At 43.3% G+C, this 24019-nt stretch overlaps 1 protein-coding gene across 3 annotated transcripts in view; it reads right to left on the bottom strand.

Moving 5' to 3' along the window:
• The window catches only part of KDM6A (lysine demethylase 6A), a 606821-nt gene that overhangs the window by 368909 nt on the left and 213893 nt on the right, over nucleotides 1–24019 (bottom strand). For all 3 annotated transcript variants that reach the window (XM_030202242.1, XM_030202240.1, XM_030202241.1), the window contains exon 9: nucleotides 12387–12480. In XM_030202242.1, coding sequence (XP_030058102.1) covers nucleotides 12387–12480 — 94 coding nt within the window. The remainder of the gene's footprint in view (nucleotides 1–12386; nucleotides 12481–24019) is intronic.

Raw genomic sequence — 24019 nt, forward strand, 5'->3', positions numbered from 1 at the left:
AAAAAAAGCTTGGCTAATTTCATGCAACCCAGGGTTTCTTAGTTTGCCCCTTTCAATGAAAAGAAGCAGCGTCTCAGAGGTAAAGCAATAGTTGTGTATTAGGTATCACTTCCCTTTCTCCCTATTTATCTTTTATTTTTGTGAATGACAGAAAACTCCCCGGATTCCCATTCTTGCAACTGTTGGAAAACAGTTCTACTCACTTTCATGGAGAGCTCCGAGTTACACATAATTTGAAAAAAGTGGTATTTTCTTTGCTCTTATGCCACCAAACCCAGGACTGAGTGACTACCATATCACTTCAGCTTTTTCCGCCTCACCCCCCACCCCCCTTTTTGTCCAGGCATGAAATGCATACATATAGCACCCAGTGTGCAACTCGCGTACCCATCTCAATGGCGCTCCAACACTGTACAACTGCAGATGAAGGAGTCCAGCTACCCCTTGTTTCCTAGTTAGTGTAAGTTTATTATAACCCACCCACACAGGTTTGCAGAGCCATACATGGAAGCAAATGCTCTCTCTATAACCCATTTCTTCTGCCCTTCAGACCCATATGCAAAGGATACAAAAGTTTTGGTAACATCACTTTTACTAATGAAATCCTTCCAAATATCTTTCTATTGTGTTCAGAGATTTTCAGCTTGAGCCAATTTATCTTGCATATTTTTCTAATACATTACTCTGGAAACCCCACTTACGTAAATCTCTAAGTAATTAATACTTCCTTTCGCCCACTTTAATGGGAAGTTGGGTACCTTCCGGAATGCGCAGGGCTGAAATACTTCCAGAGCCTTTGATTTCTCAAAGTGTTTAGAAAGACTAAAGAATGATCCAAAACACTGAATTAAACCTACCAACATAAATATAATGATGCTACTCTGATCAATAAATAAAAATTGTTTTGTATTCTTGTGTTCTTATCTTGATGTCCACATTTGATAAGATTGTCTGATTTTTGTCTCTAGGGATCTCAAATAGTAACCCAGATAAAGGGCAACCCATTTGAGTTCTCCTGGTTAACTCAATGGTATCTGCCAACTTCTCCTTAATAAGAATTTGTGTTAGAGGTTTTGTATCCAGCACCTGGGATCCACTCTAGAAACCATCCACAGATCCAAAAATTTAGGCAGCACTCAAAGACCATACTATAGTATTACGTCAAATGCCTTTTTGATATCCAGGCTGGCAATAATGGGGTCTCTCTTCCTATACTGACTTTGCTGCAACACCTGAATGACCTTTAACATGCAGGCATATCTTCTAGGAACAAATCTCACCTGATCCCAAGCACTAGCTTAGGTAATACTGTGTTTGGGAAGGTGGGGGGCACTATTATAGCTGCAAGGAGTTTAACATCTTGGTTGAGCAATGAGATTGGCTGGTATATGACCCTAGTTGGTATGGGTTTTTTTTTTTTTAATCCATTCCCAGTTTTCGTTAATATACCTAAGTTATGTTCCCTCTAAATTCCTTCACTCAACCTGAAAAGGTCCCACTACCAGATCCATCAAAATTTTGTCGAATTCCAGGCCCCGCCTGTCCGGACTGGAGACTTGCCCAGCTTAAGGCACTTTATAGCCCTCTGTATTTCAAACCCTATAACCTTGAGTTTGTTCTGAACTTAACTGAGGAAGCCTTAAATTTCAGAAGAGGTTTCCTCATTAAGAGCTATCACTTACACTGGTAATACAAATTTGCATGAAACTATCCAAACTTACTATTACTACTAATCATTTCTGTAGTGTTACTAGATATACACAATGCTGTATACATTATGTGCAGGCACTTTCTCTGTCCCTAGTGGACTCACAATGTAAGTTTTTGTACCTGGGGCAATGGAAGGTTAAATGACTTGCCCAGGGTTGCAGAGAGCTGCAGTGAGAACTGAACCCAGTTCCCCAGGATCACAGTCCTCTGAACTAACCCTCAGGCTATTCCTCCACTCCTTAAGAGCTCTCTCTCTCACCCCACCCCCCCTTATTACAGTCCTCAAAGGTACCTTAATAAGAATTAACAAGTTGCTTCGCTATTCAAGTTCTTAACTAAGTCGGCTAGGGATGTCCCAGCTTTGTCCCACCTGCAATGTCTATTTATAGAGCTACAGATTATGGGCCACTCTATGATCTAGCAATTTCTTAATGTGGCGGTGAATACTTAAGCACTGAACCCTATCTTGGGTCTGCACTCCTGTAGCATTTCCTCCTGCAGTCTAAAGATTCCCAGATTCTGATCTCTTCTTCTGTGACCCTGCATAAGTTATGATTTTACCCCCACCCCCATTAGTTTTAACTGCTGCCCAATACCCCTGTAGGTCAACATCTCCTTTCATATTCCTACCAGACTTGCTTAAATACACTCTAAATCCCTAATCTAAATATAGTGTACGATTTGTTATCCATATGGGGGGGTCCCTCTCTCTCCTGCAAAGCTAGGTCAGACACTGTCCTATTACCCATTCCTGCTTGTCATAATTTAGCAAATAGGGGAATGGCAAGCAATATATAATCTCATCGTACATATACCCCATAGAGACTAGGAAAAAAAAGGTAAAATCAATTTCACCTGGATGTGTGACCCTCCAAGCATCCACTAGGGTCAGTTCTGATATCAAAAAATTAACTCTCCCCTCCCCCATGTTACTGTATCTTTTCCTTGGCTGCTTGCAGCCAGTTGTGGGATCACCTTTGATATTAAAATCTCTTCTATTAGCTGGTAACCAGCACAGTCCAAGAGCTTGGTCACCAGGGAGGAAAAGAAATTATGGCTGTATATACATGGAGTGTATACATCAAACAGTACTACTATGCAGTCTCGCACTACCCTTTGTCACAGGAAATTTAAAACTTTTAATATGTGCTTTTTTGGTATTGCTTTTGGTAATTATGTTTGAGTTGGGTGGGTCGGTCTGGTGCCTTTTGTCACCCAGTTCCAGTGGCATATAGTCACAGGGGGAGCCTTGGAGGCCTGCTCCCCTCCCCATTTGGGTTCAGCCCCCCCCCCCCCCCCCATCTGCTGGTTTGGCTGGCAGGGGTCCCAAAGCTCAGCAATGCCCTGCTTCCCCCTCCCTTGCACACACTCTAGGTTTTAAAAAAAATTGAGCATGAACGAGCTTCGTATATGTTCAATTTCACTAAAACCGAATATGGGCACCAGGGTGGGAAAGCAGGGCAAGCAGCATGGTGCCAAGTATCACCAAGGCTTCTGCTGGCAGGGCTTGGAGACCCCCGCCAGACCAGGTATATGAGGTTGCGGCAGGGGGGCAAAATATGCCCCCCCCCCCCACCTAAAATCGAGGTCTGGCTACGCTTCTGTCCAGTTCACATTGTGATTGCTGCTTTGATTGAATGATTCTTTCTTGTTTTAATTATTGGCACTCTACAATATAAAGTTTGTTTTTAAATCACTTTGTTTATTACAGTCTTGATACACAGCTTTAGCTGATGGACAGATCAAACATACATAGCACCTCTCTACATACTGTCTTTCTTTGTGGATGTCAAAGGCCAACTTTTTATGCAATAAAATAGACACCCCTCTGTCAGGATTGCTGGAAGTCAAAATTATTGCTGGACATACTTATATTAATATGAAACCAGCTTGACATAATATTAAACCAGCTTCTGACCTCTGAGAACTTCCCCCCTCCCCTTCAGGAATCAGAGGATGAAATGGACCAAATGGCCTAAATAGCCCTTTTGTTTCTCAATTGCTCCTGATTAACATACCTTTTGACCAGAGCTCTAAGAACAAAGGAGGCCAGACATAGAGGCTCCATGACTAGTGACTTCAAAAAGGACAACCTGTGAAATTGCTCACCTCTCTTACTTCAAAAAAAGCAAATAGAGTGTTGGCTAGGAAGAAAGATAAGTTTTGATCTTTCTGTTCTTGGGGTATAAAAGCAGAGAACATGCTCAAGGCACTGCTCTCTGCCCAGGGACACTTCTTGCTCTGTCTCTTGGCAGCAGAGCACAGGCCTTTGTTTCTTCTTCTTCTCTCTCTGCACACCTCCATCTTTAGCCACCAGAGCACCTGGCTCTGCTCCCCCCATTCTCAGACAGCCCTATTCCAAGGTTTCTTTCTTCCTCTGAACAAACACCCTATCCTTTCTTTCTCCCTCTAAACACACACCCAGAGACAGCTTGTACCCTTTTTCCTGTACAAAGGGCTGTGAGCCTATACCTATATGCAAACATAATATACTATATATATATCCAAACCCGTGTGGACTGTGTATTCTTTGAGAACTCACTGCCTCTGTGAACTGGACTCGGGACCAACCCTAGACAACGATTGCTGACACCCTCTTTGCCCAGAATTGAAAGATGCATATCTTGTTTTACCTACCCAGTGTCTCTAATATCTGCTCTTCTTTGTTGGTAAGGTGGGTTGCTTGGAGGAAAGCAAATATTTTCTCTCTTTAAATAGTTAAGTATTTCCATTCACCTTGCTGGGAAGGTGGTTCAGCCACATTAACATTACTAACATTACATTAGTTATAACATCTTCAGAACCTCAAAATATGAACTTAGCAGGTTAACTTTGACAGTTTCAGGCTTATTTTCGAATGTGATCGCCGGCCATCTTCCGACATAAATCAGGAGATGGCCGGCAATTTCGTAAAGCAGCGAAATCGGTATAATCGAAAGCGACGTGACACCATCGCTGCTTTCCCGTTGCCGCGCCGGCGGCGAAGCAAAGGCAGGACATGGGAGGCATGGGCGTGGCTACCAGATGACCGGCTTTTGTGGATAATGGAAAAAACAAAAGCGGCGTTAATCAGTATTTCGCCGGGTTTACTTGGTCCTTTAATTTTCACGACCAAGCCTCAAAAAGGTGCCCCAATTGACCAGATGACCACCGGAGGGAATGGGGGATGACCTCCCCATACTCCCCCAATGGTCATCAACCCCCTCCCACACTAAAAAAATAAAAATAAAACACTTTTTTTCCAGCCTCTATGCCAGCCTCAAATGTCATACCCAGCTTCCTGACAGCAATATGCAGGTCCCTGGAGCCTTTTAATGGGTACAGTGCACTCCAGGCAGGCAGACCCAGGTCCACCCCCCTCCCTACCTGTTACACTTGTGGTGCTAAGTGTTGAGCCCTCCAAACCCCCCAAAACCCACTGTACTCACATGCAGGTGCCCCTCTTCACCCATAAGGGCTATGGTAATGGTGTAGAGTTGTGGGGAGTGGGTTTGGGGGGGATTTGGGGGGCTCAGCACCCAAGGTAAGGGCACTATGCACCTGGGAGCTATTTGTATATTTCTTTTAAATTTTTAGAAGTGCCCCCTAGGGTGCCCGGTTGGTGTCCTGGCATGTCAGGGGGACCAGTGCACTACAAATGCTGGCTCCTCCCACGACCAAATGCCTTGGATTTCGCCGGGTTTGAGATGGCCAGCATTTTTTTCCATTATTGCTGAAAAACAAAACCGGTGATCTCAAACCCGGCGAACTCTGGCATTTGGCCGGGCTAAACCGTATTATCGAAAAAAAAGATGGCCGGCCATTTTTTTCGATAATACGGTTCCGGCCAGCTGTTGCGCCGGTGATCTATTTCGCCGGCGACGTTCGATTATGCCCCTCTTTGTCATCCAATATTACAGATAAGTTTTTAGTTAGTTCCTTTAGTGTAGCATCTTGCAGCGTAATCACTGGCACTGACAATACCTCCACTACCCTCTTACTCATGGGTGTCTTTTGAATTTCCTTCCCATGTGGCATGCCTCACCTCAATCTAAGTTTTAGGGGCAAACTTCCTTCCCTGGGAAAGTCATTGAGACATATTTTCAAAGCACTTAGCCTTCCAAAGTTCCATAGAAACCTATGGAACTTTTGGAAGGCTAAGTGCTTTGAAAATATGCCTCATTGTGTTCTCTGGAGGAAAAAGGGGTTTTGCAAGGTACAAAACTGGCGATTTAGAGGAGTAAATAGGAGTGTAAGAGTAAAGTTGGGTGTGAAGTCATCTGCTCAGATCATTTTTAATGCCAGTTATGCCAGTTCTCTATCCATCAGAAACAGACATTTCTAGATGAATTTGCACATGTTGGATTTATTCTAGATGTAACACTTGTGCACGATTCTTGTTTCTTGCTACTCAACCACTAGTACAATAAAACCATTTGAAAAATTCGCAACAACCACAGGGAAAGAAAAAATAAGATTCACACCTCTGCTGGTTTTGGCCACGTCTCCCAGAATGGAGGCATGACGATAATCAAGATGACCACTATGAAGACCACCTGGCTGGAAGGTTGTAAAAAGCATTCTAAGACCTGGCACAGACAAATGGAAACATTTTGCTTCAGCTTCAACCTCCTCCATGGATGTTTTTACTGCAGGTGCTCAGGATTGACTGTACTGGAAAACTCACTATGGATGACCTTACCATGGCTGTCACAGCACCTAGGGGCAGTAATCCCTTTAAGGAGCAACCTGCTGCATGCAAATTTTTTTTTTCAAGGGAGCACCGAAAACAGCCCAACAGCAAAAAAAAAAAAAAAAAAAGAGTGGAGTGGAGGGTCCCCCCAAGCTATCTAAGGAGCAAATTTTGTCATTTATCCTAGCAGAATTTGTAAATAGCATAGGCGTAGTTTGACTGTTTCATTTGGGGGGGGGGGGGGGGGGGGGGGGGGGGGGGGGGGGGGGGGGGGCAAAGGAAGGGGCGGGGCATATTAGCATATTCATTTGCATATATGTATATGCAAATTATGCTAATATGGAGGAAGGAAGGGAGCAAGAGCTGGCTTTTTTGGGAATAACCAGTGTTCGTTTGCCAATGGATAGCCACTGAATCAGAGAGGCAGCGGGTTTGGCGACAGGCAGTGGTGTGCTGGCAAATGTTTAACAACAGGCTCTCCCCCCAGTCCCCCTCTGCGCCCCCCCCCCCCCCCAAATTGCAGAGCTGGCTATAGCCGGGGAGAGAGCCTGGGGGGGTATAAATAAGTAAATATAAACTTTTAATGTTGAGCACCTGATTCTCAAAGTGAACATATTGCAAACACTATAATGAAAATAAAATGATTTTTTTCTACCTTTGTTGTCTGGTGACTGTTTTTCTGATCATGCTGGTGCAGTATCTGATTCTGCTGCTATCTGTCCTCTTAACTCCGTTTCCAGGGCTTCCTTTCCATTTATTTCTTTCTTCCTTTCTTCTTCATTTCTGGTCCTCAGCTTCTGCCTATTTTCTTCATCCATGTGCAGTTTTTCTCCTCTCTTCCTTTTCCCTCATCTCATCTCCTTCCTCAATCTTTCCTCCCCTCCATCCATGTCCAGCATTTCTTTTCTCTCCCCTGCCCTCCATCCACCCAGTCCAACAGTGACCCCTCCTTTTCCCTGTCCCCATACCCAGTGGCCCTCCTTTCCCCTGCCCTCCATCCACTCAGTCCAGTAGTGACCCTCCTCTCCCCTGCCCCCATGCCCAGTGGCCCTCCTTTCCCCTGCCCTCCATCCACTCAGTCCAGCAGTGACCCTCCTCTCCCCTGCCCCCATAACCAGTGGCCCTCCTTTCCCCTGCCCTCCATCCACTTAGTCCAGTAGTGACCCTCCTCTCCCCTGCCCCCATGCCCAGTGGCCCTCCTTTCCCCTGCCCTCCATCCACCCAGTCCAGCAGTGACCCTCCTCTCCCCTGCCCCCATACCCAGTGGCCCTCTTTTCCACTACCCTCCATCCACTCAGTCCAGTAGTGACCCTCCTCTCCCCTGCCCCCATACCCAGTGGCCCTCCTTTCCCCTGCCCTCCATCCACTTAGTCCAGCAGTGACCCTCCTCTCCCCTCCCTTCATTCCGCCCTCTCCCCGCTCCTTCCCCCCCCCCAGCGAGCCAGTTCTCCTCCCTCCCTCCGGATCCGTCCCTCACCAACGATCTTCGAATTTTTCACCTGCCCGGCCCGCTAGCGCTGACTCTCCACTGCCGGTTCACGCTTCAAAATGGCCGCCGAGACTTCTCGCGAGGCCGCCTCTGAAAGTCTCGGCGGCCATTTTTAAAGCGCGAACCAGCAGGGGAGAGAGCGCTAGCGCCTAGCGGGCAGGCAAAGGATTCGAAGATCAGGTCGGTGAGGGACGGATACGGAGGGAGGGAGGAGAGCCAGCTCACGAGGGGGCCAGGGGTGGAGGAGAAGGAACGGGGAGGGGGTGGGGTGAAGGGAGAGCTGCCTGTTGCCGGCCCTGCGTTTGGGGGGGCATTGCCCCCCTCGCCCCCCCCAGTCTACGCCCATGGTAAATAGGATCATTTTCTTCAACAATTTTTCTGCAGTATTCCACTAATACATCATAGTTCTTAATCAAAGCATTTACCTCAAAATATCAGGATGACCATCTGATCTCATTTATTACTGTGACTAGCGTGATACCCAGCATATTGTGGGTGTAAGACAACAGATTTCTCTAAAGAGGATGATAGCTGCGTAAGAAAGATTTTCTCGAGAGTTCAGAGAAGAAAGAGAGGTTTGAAATTAGATGAAAACTAGTGGGGTCAGAAATATAAAGATGAGATTTCTTAAAGAATGGAATAACTATGGAGAGTTCCCAGATAAGAGGGATATGGCCTAGTAAGGGACTAGTGGAAAGAAGAGGTAAAATGACGGGGCCTAAATCAGAGGCCAAGCATTTCACAATATATGCAGACCATGGGTCTTTTGATGTGGGTTTAAGACTGTAGAGGTGTAAGCAGGGTAAAAAAAATAGATTTAAACTTACAAATGGGGCTGCTGAACTGAAGTGCTGGTGCTGACTAAAGATCTAGAAGGCTGCCAAGGAGGTTGGTGTGGCAGCAGAGTAGGCACACAGGTCCTGCCAAACCCGGAGGTGCTCGATGCTGAAGCATTTCAGGTCTGGAGGAGTCTCAGTCCACTGAAGACGAGTACAGTGTGAGTGGCCAAATGGCCAGTGGTGGAACTCATCCATACCACGTGCCGGGAAAAACTGGGGGCCTGCGCAGAAAGTCCTGCATGTGCTCTGAGAGATAGAGGCAGCTTAAATGCTACAGGAACATGCATAGATTGTGCTTTCACTTTTGCTGGGGCCCTTGGAGCACAAGGTTGAAGGAGAGCCACAGAAGGCTATGAGTTGATGGAGGCCCCAGTAAGGTAATCTGGGCAAGATGATAAAGCCACTGGAGACAGCCTGTAGCAGAACTGTGGTGGAATCGAGTGTAGCAGAAGGTGAATATGGGCAACTGAAAGAAAGCGTTAGTGATTTGTGGAGAGGCACAGAGAAGCCGCCATGAAGGGCTGGCTGGACATGTGCAGGCCATAGGCTAGTGATATATTTTTAAATTATTTTAAGTGACTACAGTAGGGTTGTGTATGTGGGACCTGTTACTTCACAGGATGCACCGATGCCCTGAAGAACACCATAGCTTAAGGGTGCATCGGGGCATTGGTGGAGGGGAAATGGGGAGGAATGAGACAGTGAGCAAACACTGACCCAAAGTGAGCGATACTCCCGGTTTGTATGAGCGATCACTCACATGCTCACCTTAGAGGGAACACTGCCTGTGGGAATGCCCTATCAACTAAGGGACCACTCTACTGATGTTCTCTCACTTACTAAGACCCGCTCTACTGGCGTTAGGTTGTTCACTTGACTATAGGAGTCTCTTGCATTTCACCTTAATCCTGTCACTCCCTCATTCTAGAGCTTTCTTTCAACAGAAAGAGACCTGTACCTGTGCATCTAGGCCATGAAGATAGCAAAGTTACTCACCTGTATCAGATGTTCTCTGAGGAGAGCAGAACACATATTGCCACATATGGGTAATGTCAACCAACAAAGCCCAGCACAGACGCTACCCAGCATTCTATTTCTAGAAGCTTCTGAGAGCCCCAAACGCGCAAACACGAAAACCTTCCTGCTCATCTCACTTGAGTGGGACAGGCAGTGGAATACAAAAGCATAAAGAATACAAATTCTAGGGGAGGTGGGAGGATATGTGGCAATATGTGTCCTGCTATCCTCAAAGAATAACTGCTACAGGTGAGTAACTGCTTTTTCTAAGGACAAGCAGGACATAATTTGCCATATATGGGAATCCCTAACTACCAGGCTCACCAAAAACAACAGACAATAGGAACTTGCAACTGGCAAGGTCAACCAGAAACTAATTAAACTAAGCTCTTATTTACATTACAAAAAAAAAAAAAAACAGGCCTAGGAGGATGGAGGTGGATTCTAGACTCCGAACAAATTCTGCAGAACTGTCTGACCAAACCAGCTGTCAAATTGGGACTCTTGCTGAAGGCAGTAGTGAGATGTGAATGTGTAGACTGATGACCTCTTCATAGCTTTGCAAATCTCCTCAATGGAGGCCAACTTCAATTGGGCTACTGATGCAGCCATGGCTCTGATATTGTAATCCATGACATGATCCTCCAGAGTACCCTCCAGAGTCAGCCCAGCCTGGGCATAAATGAAAGAGATGCAGTCTGCTAGCCAACTGAATAAAGTGCGTTCAGCGATGGCTTCTCCCATCCTGTTTGGATCAAAGGAAACAAAAAAAAAATGGGTGGTATGTCTCTGGGCTTTCATCCGCTCCAGACAGAAGGCTAAGGTTCACTTGCAGTCCAAGGTGTGCACTGCACTTTTCCCAGGATGGGCATGAAGTTTTGGAAAAAACAATTGACTGGTTAAGATGGAACTCAACATCACCTAGGAAAGAACTTAGAATGCAAGCGGAGAACTACTCTGTTATGACAGAACGTTGACTAAGGTGGATCCTACATGGTGACACAGAAAGTTAAGATCAATACATGGTACTGTCCCTAAGGGTCCCAGAAAGCTTTTCTAAGCTAAAAATGCTTACTCAGACAGGATCCATCCAATGGTGCACACAGTTTTGAGGATTTGTTATCCCAATTATCCTCAGAGAAATTCACCAGTAGGCTTGACACACAGGGATATCAAACACAAAGCTTGCAGGCCGTTTCTAGCCCAATGAACCTCTTTATGCGGTCCATGAAGACATGCTTAACAGGGCACCCTATCAAGCATGCATATCAACATGGTAAAGTCGCAGCCTGCTTCTTGTTGCATGGTCACTACCATCATGGCATGAGCAGATTACAGCAACAGCAGAAGGGATGAAGGATTGAGAGGACACTTCTGTGCATGACATTAATAGGTGCAGAGGGCCCAGGAGGAGACTGGGACCACATTTCATTGCCGCACTATGCTCTGTTTCAGTTATTCAAAAGTACCAAGTCAAAGGTGTATATATCTATACAAGACATTTTGGATTCATAATGACTTTTTTTTTTTTTTTAGTAGGTCTGTTAATTGTTCTTCCACATTAAAGTGTTGTGTTTATCTTAATTTGCGATTGCAAACTGCTCAGATGTATATATTAATGTACAGTATTATCAAGGATGCCGTATTATCAATATTATTAGGTGTCATCGTTGATGATACGTTGAAACCTTCTGCTCAGTGTGCTGCTGCGGCTAAGAAAGCAAATAGAATGTTAGGTATTATTAGGAAAGGAATGGAAAACAAAAATGAGGATGTTATAATGCCTTTGTATCGCTCCATGGTGCAACCGCACCTCGAATATTGTGTTCAAATCTGGTTGCCGTATCTCAAAAAAGATATAGTAGAATTAGAAAAGGTGCAGAGAAGGGCGATGAAAATGATAGGGTATGGGACGACTTCCCTATGAGGAAAGGCTAAAACGGGTAGGGCTCTTCAGCTTGGAGAAAAGGCAGCTGAGGGGAGATATAGAGGTCTATAAAATAATGAGTGGAGTTGAACGGGTAGATGTGAAGCGTCTGTTCACGCTTTCCAAAAATACTAGGGCTAGGGGGCATGCGATGAAGCTACAATGTAGTAAATTTAAAACGAATCGGAGAAAATGTTTCTTCACTCAATGTGCAATTAAACTCTGGAATTCATTGCCAGAGAATGTGGTAAAGGCGGTTAGCTTAGCGGAGTTTTAAAAAAGGTTTGGACGGCTTCCTAAAGGAAAAGTCCATAGACCATTATTAAATGGACTTGGGGAAAATCCACTATTTCTGGGATAAACAGTATAAAATGTTTTGTACATTTTTGAGATCTTGCCGGGTATTTGTGACCTGGATTGGCCACTGTTGGAAACAGGATGCTGGGCTCGATGGTCTTTCCCAGTATGGCAATACTTATGTAAATAAAGTTGAAATTTAACAGATCTGTGTATACTACTGAAACAAAATTCCTAAACATATTTTGAATTGTATTTGACAATGTACAAAAGAGACTCTGTAAGGCAGTGTATTACCTATATCTTAAATAGAATAACAAATTTAAGAAAACATACACTTTGAACAGTGTCCAACATACTGCACTGAGAAAATAGGCAAAACACAATCAAAGCAAGCACATGCAATTATGGTAAATATAGAAAGTTTGTACATACCTAACTGCTGTAAGACAGTTGCCTTTACTTGTGAAGGAAGGTTTTCTGTTTGCAAAAGTTGTTCGTAAGCTTCCTTGGCAGAGTTGTACTTTTGCTGAATGGAAATATATGAAATTTCAAAGACATAAAATGCATAAAGATATATACATATATAGATATGCATTGCTGCTCATCTAACTATGTCTTCCATAGACAGCAGGACTGATCAGGCACACAGTGTGAAGTATTGCATATTGCTGGGGCAGAACAGCTCTCCAAGAGCTCAGAATTCAGTGTAAAGTTCCAGGCATTTGAAACCCTGCCTGAACCCAGCGCCCTCCTTAGTTAATTCTACCACTCAAGAATTAATGCAGCTGTTGAAATGGGACTCCAGAAGAATTCTGTGCGACTACGGAGCACAGAATTTGTGCAGAAACTGCACTCTCCCCCCCCCCCCACCCGCCTGCCACCTGGCCTACCTCAACACTGAACAGATCTGATGTTCTAGTGGCCTCATCGGGGGGCAGGAAAGAACCCCACTTTCCTGCCCCACTCCCTTGTTAGTGCCGTGCTTTTTCAAAATGGCCACCAATACTGCATGCGGTAATCTTGTGAGACTACCGCTTGAAGTCATAGCCACCATTTGGAAAAAGCACAGCACCAGCAAGAGAGTGGTGGTTCTCCTGCTGCAGTTCCTCCTCCCTACCCCTCATGGGCGAGTGCAGGGATGGCTGGAGGGAGGGGTAGAAAAAAGGGGGGGATGCTGTGGGTGGGAGGGGGCTACAAAAAAATAGGGATGCTATATGTGAGGAGAGAGAGGCTGTAATAAAAATGGGGGGAATGCTGTAAAAAAAAAGGATGCTGGCTGTAAAAAAAGGGGAATGCTATGTGTGGAGGAGGAAAGAGCTGTGCTGGCTGCAAAAAGGGGAATGCTATGTGTGGAGGAGGGAAGGGCTGTAAAAAAACAGGGGATGCTATGTGTGGGTACTGCGAAAAATATGGATGGTATCTGTGTGCAGGGAGAGTGGGCTGTAAGTCCTTCCAAATTAACTTGCAGAATTTGCAAATTTTGTGCACATGATTTTGAAATTTTTTGCACAGAATTTTGATTTTTTTTTTTTGGGGGGGGGGGGGGGGGGAGGGGCGCAAAATTCTGGAAGGAGTACTGATCAAAACGGTTGTCCATGGAAAACATCTAACCAAACAATGCTTTTCCCTTCAAAAAGCAGGATTCATTTAGGGACATAAGTAGGAGGTTCCCAAGTTCAGTGTTGCTCAACTGTTTATGTACTTCTATTATATGGGAGCAGCTTGCCTATCAAAAAAGGGGGCAGGAATTGCAAGCTCACACAGACAGGCTAGCCAGCACAGCTTGACCAAATGTATTGTCATACTGTATGAAGTCAGCACCAAGACACCACTTTATAAATAGTATCCAGCAAAGCAGACTTCAGGAGACACAAAGTACCTGATGTTTTCGCTTTAGTGGTACGAACACCAATTTGTTCTTAACAGAATTGGATGAAGCATGCTAACCAATAAGTTCATTTGGAAACTAATGCCAATTCTGTTGGGGTCAAGGATGACATATACAGACACTGATGAATTCAGTTTTGAAGTAGTAAGCAAGAACCTGTTCACAGTCCAAAGTGGAAAGCTTTCTTGCATAGATTCTTATGAGACTTTGGATAGAATGTAGAATGCTCCTTCTCCTCAATAAGGTGGAAAGGCGTTACCCACTTTGGATAAAAACTTGGGATGAGTTCAAAGAACTACCTTGTTATAGTGAAACCGATTGTAAAGCTCTGAGGTAAGTAAAGCATGAAGTACATTTCTAGCCGAGGCAACAGTCACTAAGAGTAAATTCCAAGTGATATGCTCGAGCAAAACAATCTTCATATTGGCTCAAATGACAGCTTTATTTTTTAAAAAAAAAAAATGTAGGGACAATGCTAATGTCCCATGGCAGACTTCCTGCAACTGTCTGACATGAAGCAGATTTTTCACAAATCCAGAATTCATTGGACACCAAGAAGCTGGGAGTTTACGAACCAGAGTGTGATAATCCAAGAGAGCACAAAGATGTACTGATCGAGGACATTTGGAGTCCTTGACAATTTCTATCTATATATCTCAGAAAGTTAGCAAATGAGGATGTGGCTATTTACAAGCTACCACATGGAAAACATTTCATATTTAAAGGTATAGATATGCCTGGTAGATGTTTTTCTTGCCTCAATATATTTATCTTGAAATTACACTTTATAGTCTTAAAATGAAGACTAAATGCTGTTCAATTTCCACACTGTGAGGGCTAGTAATTTGAGAATGGGATGCAGTAAGCAGTCCTCCTCCTGAGTGATCTGAAACATTTGAAGCCTGCATGGGAAACCAGATTTATAGATAATTACGAGAATTCAGTACCAATACTCTGTTGAAACTTGTGTACGGTCTTTGCTACAACTGGGAGGGATATAAGCACAGACTAAAGGCCAAATCAAGGGAATTGTTAGGACATCCCCTTAAGAAGTCCCCTACACTTGAAAAATGTTGTGCTGGGTTTTTCAATCCAGGAACCACTTGTGTGGTTGAACAATGTATTTAGAAGTATATCAACTTCTCTTAAATAAAATAAACAAAACAAAAAAAAACCCTGCTGAGGCTGTCCAGTTGTCTTTTTTCTGAACTACAGGAGGTAAGCAGCTATTATTTTGATCTGATTGGCAATGACAAAGTACTAACTCTTTGTTACTTCCCAGCAGAAGCAGAGGGATCCTGCTGCTCCTTGTTGACACAGAACATGGCAACTCAGTTGTCTGAACAGCAAGCTGTCTCAGAGAAGATGGTTCAAAGCTTCAGTTGACTGATATGAAAAAGTGTTTCGGAATTTGACCACGTGCCTTAAGGTGGAAGGGTAAGAGTGTTCCCCTACCAGAGCTCGATGCATCTGACATTAGAACAGATGCGCCCAGTGGAGCAAAGGGACACCTACAAGAAGAATGTGTACATATGTCCGCTTCTTACAACATAGCTAATAGATGAGATGAATAGCAGAAAGAGGCTGGATGCACTGGTTCCACTGCAGGCGACAGGGTCCCACTGATGTCTTCCATTTTTCAGACAAGCAAAGGGAATCACACTTATAGCAGCAGCCACAAGACCCTGCAACTGGACACAGGCCTGGTAGTGACCCTCATGGATATTTCATTCCTTAATTTTACATGCCCCCAATATATGATTAGTCCAACAGCAGACAAAAACAAATAGTGTGTGTATTGTGTCCAGAATCACACCTATAAATGAAGTCTTGTTTGTAGGAGCAATGCCAATTTCTGGAAATTGATAATGAGCCTAGATCCTTACAGCAGACAATCGCTAGGTTTTCTGAGGGGTGTATGAATACCATTGCTGTGACACTCCATGTATTCAAGTTAAATGTATTCAAATTATATTTTATTTAGATTTTGATCACACCTTTTTCAGTAGTAGCTCGAGTTACATTCAGGTACTCTGGGTATTTCCCTGTCCCTGGAGGGCTCACAATCTAAGTTTGTACCTGAGGCAATGGAGGATTAAGTGACTTCCCCTTGATCACAAGGAGCAGCAGTGGGATTTGAACTGACCACCTCTGGATGTCAAGACTGGTGCTCAAACCACTAGGCCACTCCTCCACATAGAAAACAATCTGCCTCTTCTTCACATGATACTTCACCACATGACACTTCATCATGTAGTCAAGCTAAATGCATTCAACTTTATGGAAAAGTTATTGTGGATTTTGTTTGGGGGGGGGGGGGGGAGAGAATGTGCCAACACCTGTTTTTGTGCCTAAATATGGACCTCGCTAAACAAGTATTGAGACTTCACACCACTGATTCTCTTTCCTATTTTCTCTGTATAGATCTCTAAGATGCTACTTCGCTTCCTCCCTTCACCCTGTTCAGATTCTTCCCAACCTAATTGTGATATGTGCTATGCAACTGCTTGCCAGTGGCGAACTGTGGGGATTTTGTGCTGATATATGCTATTTTAAATGTAAATATTCCTCAATTTGTCATGCAAGTTTTCTACACATATAATTTGAGTACATTTAGTTTTATGTGCATGATAAAGCATTGGGTGATGAAAACGCTGTTCTTCTACACCTAAATATGAGCCTCATGAAAATTTTCTGTTTAAGAAGTTTTAGTGAGACTCATATTTAGGTGCAAAAGAACAGGTGCAGATGTGTGCTGGTACCCCCGCCCCCTCCTCAATTTGCAACAAGTTTTACAAGCATATAGTTCCAATACAGTCAGCATATATGCTTGATGAAGTGTAGCGTCATGAAATATCTATGATGATGAAGTGTCTCTGTGATGAATCATCACCAAACCTTCTCAGAACTATGCCAGGAACCAAGTGCCGAGATAAGAAAAGACTAGGTGACCTTGTTGGTGTCGATGCACAGTTACCATGAAGCAGTTTTCTGACAAGTGGAGGCATTTTCCAAAACAGGAATGGATTAGGATGTGTGCACAAGCATCCTTGATATCTAGTGTATATGGAAATAGAGACAATTTTAATCTCTACAAACTGTATAGGTACGACTGTAGCGTAAACAGTTAATCCTCATTTTCTGGCTATGGTTAATACATCCCTGACAGAAGATTATTTGCCAGTGCAATTAAAAAGAGCAACTGTACATCCAATTCTAGAAAAAAGGAAGTTTGTGATCATACCTTGGTCTATAGAGGTAGCATTCAATAGGAATTCTATCTTTTGGGGACAAAATAATTGAAGAGATTTTTTTTTCTCCAACTGAGTGCTTACTTAGAAAATAGTAAGGCTTTATCCACTTTTCAGTTTGGTTTTCACTCAAACCATATTTCCAGACTTAATTAAATTTGTTGTTTAATATTAAATACAACTCAACATAGTATTGTTTTTTTACCTGATTGTTCATTATATCATCCATGTTTCTATATATATTACCAATTGTATCTGTACTCTGAAATGGCACAAGTCATGACGGAAAATTGTAAGCCACATTGAGCCTGCAAATAGGTGGGAAAATGTGGGATACAAATGCAACAAATAAATAAATAAATAAAATTGTGCTGGATAAATTCTGTAAGACTGATTTGAATTGTTCTAGAAATATTGCCTATATATATATTTTTTTTTTGTTACATTTGTACCCCGCGTTTTCCCACTCATGGCAGGCTCAATGCAGCTTACATGGGGCAATGGAGGGTTAAGTGACTTGCCCAGAGTCACAAGGAGCTGCCTGTGCCTGAAGTGGGAATCTTACTCAGTTCCTCAGTTCCCCAGGACCAAAGTCCACCACCACTGAGGGGCTATTTTGTCTTCATAGCTATTATTCAGATGAATGAAATCAAATACATTTCTTTCAATGATAATATGCTACTGGCAGCAACAATGAATAAGAATCAGAGTGGGAAAGAGGGGCCCAAAATATAGCTACGTGATGCAAGGTTCCACATTAGGAGTCAACACTCGGGAAAAGGATCTAGGTGTCATCGTTGATAATATGATGAAAGCCACCGCTCAGTGTGCAGCAGCATCTAAAAACAAATAGAATGTTAGGAAAGGAATGGAAAAAAATACGAATGTTATGCCTTTATATCCCTCCATGGTGTGACCGCACCTTGAATACTGTGTGCAATTCTGGTCACTGCATCTCAAAAAAGATATAGCAGAATTAGTAAAGATACAGAAAAAGGTGACAAAAATGGTAAAGGGGATGGGATGACTAATATGAGGAAAGGCTAAGCAGCTAGTGTTCTTCAGCTTGGAGAAGAAATGGCTGAGGGGAGATATGACAGAGGTCTATAAAATATTGATTACTTGGACCAACATAATACACTTCATTTTTCTCAGTCGGTGTTTAGATCAAATTTTAGCACTGAGACTTATTGCCTCTCTTGTTGACAATATCCAAATATTGCTGTCTGAAGGTGCCTTGGTGCTGCAGGTTTGACCTTTCTAGCGCATTTAATCTGGTTGATCATGACATACTTCTTCAAATACTGGATAGTATAGGAATTAATGGAAATATTTATAAATGGTTCTCTGGTTTTTTGAAATATTTTTACAGAGTAAAACTGGATGATAGTTTGTCCGGTTAAGTGGAGTACTGCAGAGCTCTCCACTCTCTCCTCTACTTTTCAATATGTACATGCTTCTTTGGGTTAGGCTTTGGAGATGTGGGGTGTTTATTTTTATAGTTATGCAGACGACATTACAGTTATGGTTCCCATTACTTCTATGGTTTCATCTCATTTAAATTTACCCTTCATAATATTCTTAATACCTTAGAACTATGGATGAAAAAGCATAAACAAACTACATTCTGAAACAATTTCTGTTGGTTAATCATTCCACAGATGAGAATGAAACTAGTGTAATGTTAAATCAGACACTATCAGTTTTCTCTCTCTCTTTAGACTAGCAGATTTTTATTTTTTATTTTTGTTACATTTGTACCCCGCGCGTTCCCACTCATAGCAGGCTCAATGCAGCTTACATGTTGTATACAGGTACTTATTTGTACCTAGGGCAATGGAGGGTTAAGTGACTTTCCCAGAGTCACAAGGAGCTGCCTGTGCCTGAAGTGGGAAACTAATTCAGTTCCTCAGTTCCCCAGGACCAAAGTCCACAACCCTAACCACTAGGCCAGAAGACTTGTTCAGAAGAAGATTAGGATCACTTTTGGCTTGTGGTGCAGTCATTAGTCTTGACTCTATTGGACTATTGTATTGTAATTTATCTACGAGCCCCCAACCAAATGTTGAAGCTGCTGCTTAAAATTCAAAATGTGGAGTTACATCTGATTTATTCACTGAAAAAATTTGATGCTTTATACAAAGTTCCACTGGCTTCCAGTGCATGCTAGGGTGCTGTTCAATTTTTTTTTTTTTATTTTAAAGCTACTGCATGGCCTTGCTCCTTCCTGTTTGATCATTTTGGGGTTTTTTTTTTTTAAAGCTTAGAGTTACAAGAACAGTGGCTGTTTTCACTTTTCCTCCCTAGTGAATTAAAAAAAAGAACCAGGTTATATTTAATATTAAATATTCTCTTCTTGTTTCAGGCAGCTGTTTTTATAAATATGTTCAGGATTTGCAGTTTTCTGTAACTAATTACGCTCAGTTTTGTAAGCATATAAAAACCTATTTAAAAATTGGAGGGGGGGGGTGGTAATGGTTAGTAGATTGTTATGTTTGTCAGTATATTGCAAATTATTATTTAACTAGTGAAAAAGGCCCGTTTCTGACACGAATGAAACGGGCGCTAGCAAGGTTTTCCTCGGAGTGTGTATGTTTGTGCGAGTGTGTGTGTGAGACAGAGAGAGCGTGAGACTGGGTGTGAGTATGTGAGAATGAGTGTGTGCCAGGGGTCCCCACCCCCTCCCTCCGAGTTTCAGGGTTCCCACCCCCCTCCCTCTGAGTTTCAGGGTCCCCCCCCCCCCTCTCTCCGAGTTTCAGGGTCCCTCCCTCTGAGTTCCAGGGTCCCTTCCCTCCCTCCCTCCCTCCCTCCCTACAACAGTGCTTCTCCCATCCACCAGGTAAGTACTGGCCTGACCCACAGCCAGCAGGAGCTCCCTCATACTGCGTCACTCACAGACATGGAGAGGCAACAGCGGGGCTGACGCAGCCACGGGCACTCAGCATGTTAAAGTTCGGCTCCCGGTTTCGTTTCACGCGTATGCTGTTTGCTTGGTTCTTTGTTCGCTCGGCCGCCAACCACAGAGAGAGGGTAGGTGGTGTGCAGGCGCGCTGAAAACTATTTTCGTTGGTTGGTTGCGTTTTGACGCGAGGGCGGGACAGAGAGAGATGGTGACGGACTGACGAACCTAACGAACCCTTCACTTCAGTAACACCACGGAGTCAGCTTCAGAATGCTGGCGGTGGAAATTATTATAGTAGATTATATTGATTAGTTTGTGTATTTTCCTGGAAATGTCCAGCTTCTTTGCTAACATGATCCACACTGAACAGAGAGGTATATGGCAGAATATAAGTGTTAATGTTAATACTGAGTGGAGTGGAATGAGTAGACATTTACTATTTCTAAAACTACTAGAACTAGAGGGCACACAATGAAGATACTAAGTAATAAATTTAAAACAAAATATAATTAAATTCTGGAATTTGTTGCCAGAGAATGTGGTAAAAGCAGATAGCATGGCAGGTTTTAACAAAGGTTCGGATAATTTCCTAAAAAAAAGTGTCCTTAAGCCATTAAGATGAACTTGGAAAAATCCACTGCTTATTTCTAGGGAAAGCTGGGTAAAATCCGTATTACTGTTCTGGGATTTTGCCAGGTACTTGTGACCTGAATTAGCCACTGTTGGAAACAGGATACTGGGCTTCATGGACTTTCGGTCTGTCCCAGTATGGAAACGCTTATGTTCTTACATTCTAACTTAAGTGTCTGGAGGAAATAAATCACTAGTTAAAAAGTTATAAGTCACTACAAAATCCAAATTCTGAATCCTCTGACTTTAGAAGAGTTCTTTATTATCCTTATTTGTGTCAATGGTCAGCCTTTGGAAACAAAACAACCTGTACATTGTTTTAGGTATTTTAGATTCAGAATTTGATATTTGTTCCAGAGTTATCTGCTCTTGTGGAATCCAGCTTATACGATTTACAATAAATTAGACCACTGAAATCTTATTTTCCTAAACAAGATTTGAAATCAGTTGTGTACTTGTTAATTATCACTAAGTTGGAGTATTGTAACTTTTTATAGTGGAATGCCAAAGTATTCCTTAAATTGCCTGAAGCTGATCCAGAATACAGCTGCCAGGCACCAAAAGAAGAGGTCACATTACACCTGTACTCAAGGAAGACTTGTTCAACGAATCTTTTCCGGAGATGCGAAGGCGGTAGAACGAGAGGACATGAAATGAGATTGAAGGGGGGTAGACTCAGGAAAAATGTCAGGAAGTACTTTTTCATGGAGAGAGAGTGGTGGATACTTGGAATGCCCTCCCGCGGGAGGTGGTGGAGATGAAAACGGTAACAGAATTCAAACATGCGTGGGATAAACATAAAGGAATCCTGTTCAGAAGGAATGTATCCTTGGGAGCTTAGCCGAGTTTAGGTGGCAGAACCGGTGGTTGGGAGGCGGGGCTAGTGCTGGCCAGACTTATACGGTCTGTGCCAGAGCCAGTGATGGGAGGTGGGTCTGGTGGTTGGGAGGCGGAGATAGTGCAAGGCAGACTTATACGGTGTGTGCCAGAGTTGGTGGTGGGAGGCGGGACTGGTAGTTGGGAGGTGGGGATAGTGCTGGCCAGACTTATATGGTCTGTGCCCTGAAGAGGACAGGTACAAATAAAAAGTAGCACATATGAATTTATCTTGTTGGGCAGACTGGATGAACCGTGCAGGTCTTTTTCTGCCGTCATCTACTATGTTACTCCTAACAATCGTAATGTTAAACTCCGTGTCATTCAGTGTTTTCGCATGTGGGACTTAAACTTTCAAACAGCACTTATTGCTGTTCAATGTGATAATTCTCACATTGGGATTAGAAAAAAAACCTGAAAATGTGTCCATATGATTACCTGATTTTAGAGAGTGTCAGGAAAAATTGGCTGTTCAATCATTTAAAGATTTTAGATTGTTTTAATTCTGGTTCAATAAGAATGTTTACATTGTACTTCGTTTTGGGATCTTTGGATCAAAGCCACTCCCCCACCCCCCAAAAAATTTGATCTTAAAAATAACCAGTCAGAATGGAATGGAAAGAAATGTGCTCATCTTGAATTTTGTCTTGCAAAAAAAACAAAACAAAACAGGTTGATAGCCAAGATTTGGAGAGGGGGAGCAGGGCTTAATTGCTAGCACTTCAGAGCATCAGGAGTGCTCTGTTCCAGTCCTCTCTTCCAAGCCGTCTGCAACAAAGAGGGAGTGAGCTTGAAGTAGAACAGAGAACATTCTCCATAACCCAGTCTCTCTTCAGTTTCTACCTATGGCCGAACCCCAAACACCTCTTTCCACCCCCCCCCCCCCCCCCCCCCCCCCCCCCAGGTTGTACTTCTCTTTGTCCACAAATGAAGCCAGTGAGGAAAGGGGAAAGAGCCACCTGTCCTCTTAGGAATCAGAAGTACCACAAGTAAAACCACTGGTTCCTTCCTTAAGCTGGAGTGGCTCTATTGTACTGGTGTACAGGAGACAGACTTCTTTCTACAGCATACAAGTGTGGACCTAGGGCAAGCAAGACCCCTATAGAGGCTGATCTGGTGACCAGGTAAGGAATCTCAAATTGGCAGCCTATTATGCTGAGGACTTAAGAATCTGCGGTGATTTGCTCCTGTTTAAAAGGAAAATGTGATCCTGCCCTCGACAGATAGGGTAGGGCATAGGTTTTGATGAGACACAGGTTGAGATAGTGGGTTAAGAACTAAGGAAGCCATGATTCAAATCCCAAAGCTACTCTGTGATCTTGGGCAAGTTAATTTGCCCTCCAGTGCTTCATATAGAGATTTTAACCATTTTGGTGACAGAGAAATAATCCCTGTACCCGAGTTTATTTCTTAGATCTACTACTGAAAAGGAGTTTGCTAAATCCAAATCCATACCCATAAATCCATGTCAAAAAGATTATTCCAGTTTCTGCTTTGGTTTTCCTCCACTTTGCTGTCAGACTTGAACAAAGGCGGGACACTGCGTCTATTGTGGTTGTCTCTGAAGCAGCCAAAAGGTTATTTTTAAGGTAATAGCAACTTCAACTGTAGTGACAAACTCACATGTCTGGAGAAAGAGATAGTAGTTGATGGAACACCATAGAAATATTACAAAGTGGAGCAGTGGTGCTTTATATCATCTATGGTCTCTTCACTTTGTCTACAAACAATATGTCTCCACTGTATGAAACATCTTCCAGCTTGATGTGAACATTCTGCAGTTGACCAGAAGCACTTAGAGGTAGATTGAAGAAAAACCTCCAATTACACGTGAAATTGCCATTCTAGAATAAGGCTTAAGTGGCATGCCTGTCCCGACTTTACGCACAAGCAGTTAAGACATATCAAAGGCTAGTGTAAATGCTGGCACCTAAAGTTGGCAGTTGCACATAAGTGGTAGTGGTCTACCTTACACAAGCAACTGCAAGACATGCCCCTGACCCATCCATGGGCACATCCCCATTGTAGTTGCGCACTACATTTAGGTACTATGGGGCCAATATTCAGACCACAGGAGGAAGCCTGGCTAACTCCTGCAGTCAACAGTAAGCCCGGATATTCAATTCCGGGCCACTTTCGGTGACTGGCACTGAATATCTGGTTTATTTTTGGCCGGTTTAAACATAACCGGCTAAGCCAATATTCAGCACTGGCCGGTTAAGTTTATAGCAGCCAAAGATAGGCCTATTTTGGTGGCCCGATTTGCCTGTCAAACTTAGCCGGTGATGCACTGAGTATTCAAAGCTAGCCACTCTGTACCAACCATGAATATTCAGCAGGAGATAGCTGGCTAGCTCCATAGGCAGTTAAGTGTCATTTAACCGGCCAGGAGCGGTTCCTGGCCGATTAAATAGTACTGAATATCAACCAATATTTTTATAGAAAAGTACCTAAGAGCAGGTATGTGCATAACTACAAATTTGTGCCAATTAGTACCAATGCCTCTTAAGGGCTGTCA

This window comes from Microcaecilia unicolor, chromosome 4 (assembly GCF_901765095.1).
Source record: "Microcaecilia unicolor chromosome 4, aMicUni1.1, whole genome shotgun sequence".
NCBI lineage: Eukaryota > Metazoa > Chordata > Amphibia > Gymnophiona > Siphonopidae > Microcaecilia > Microcaecilia unicolor.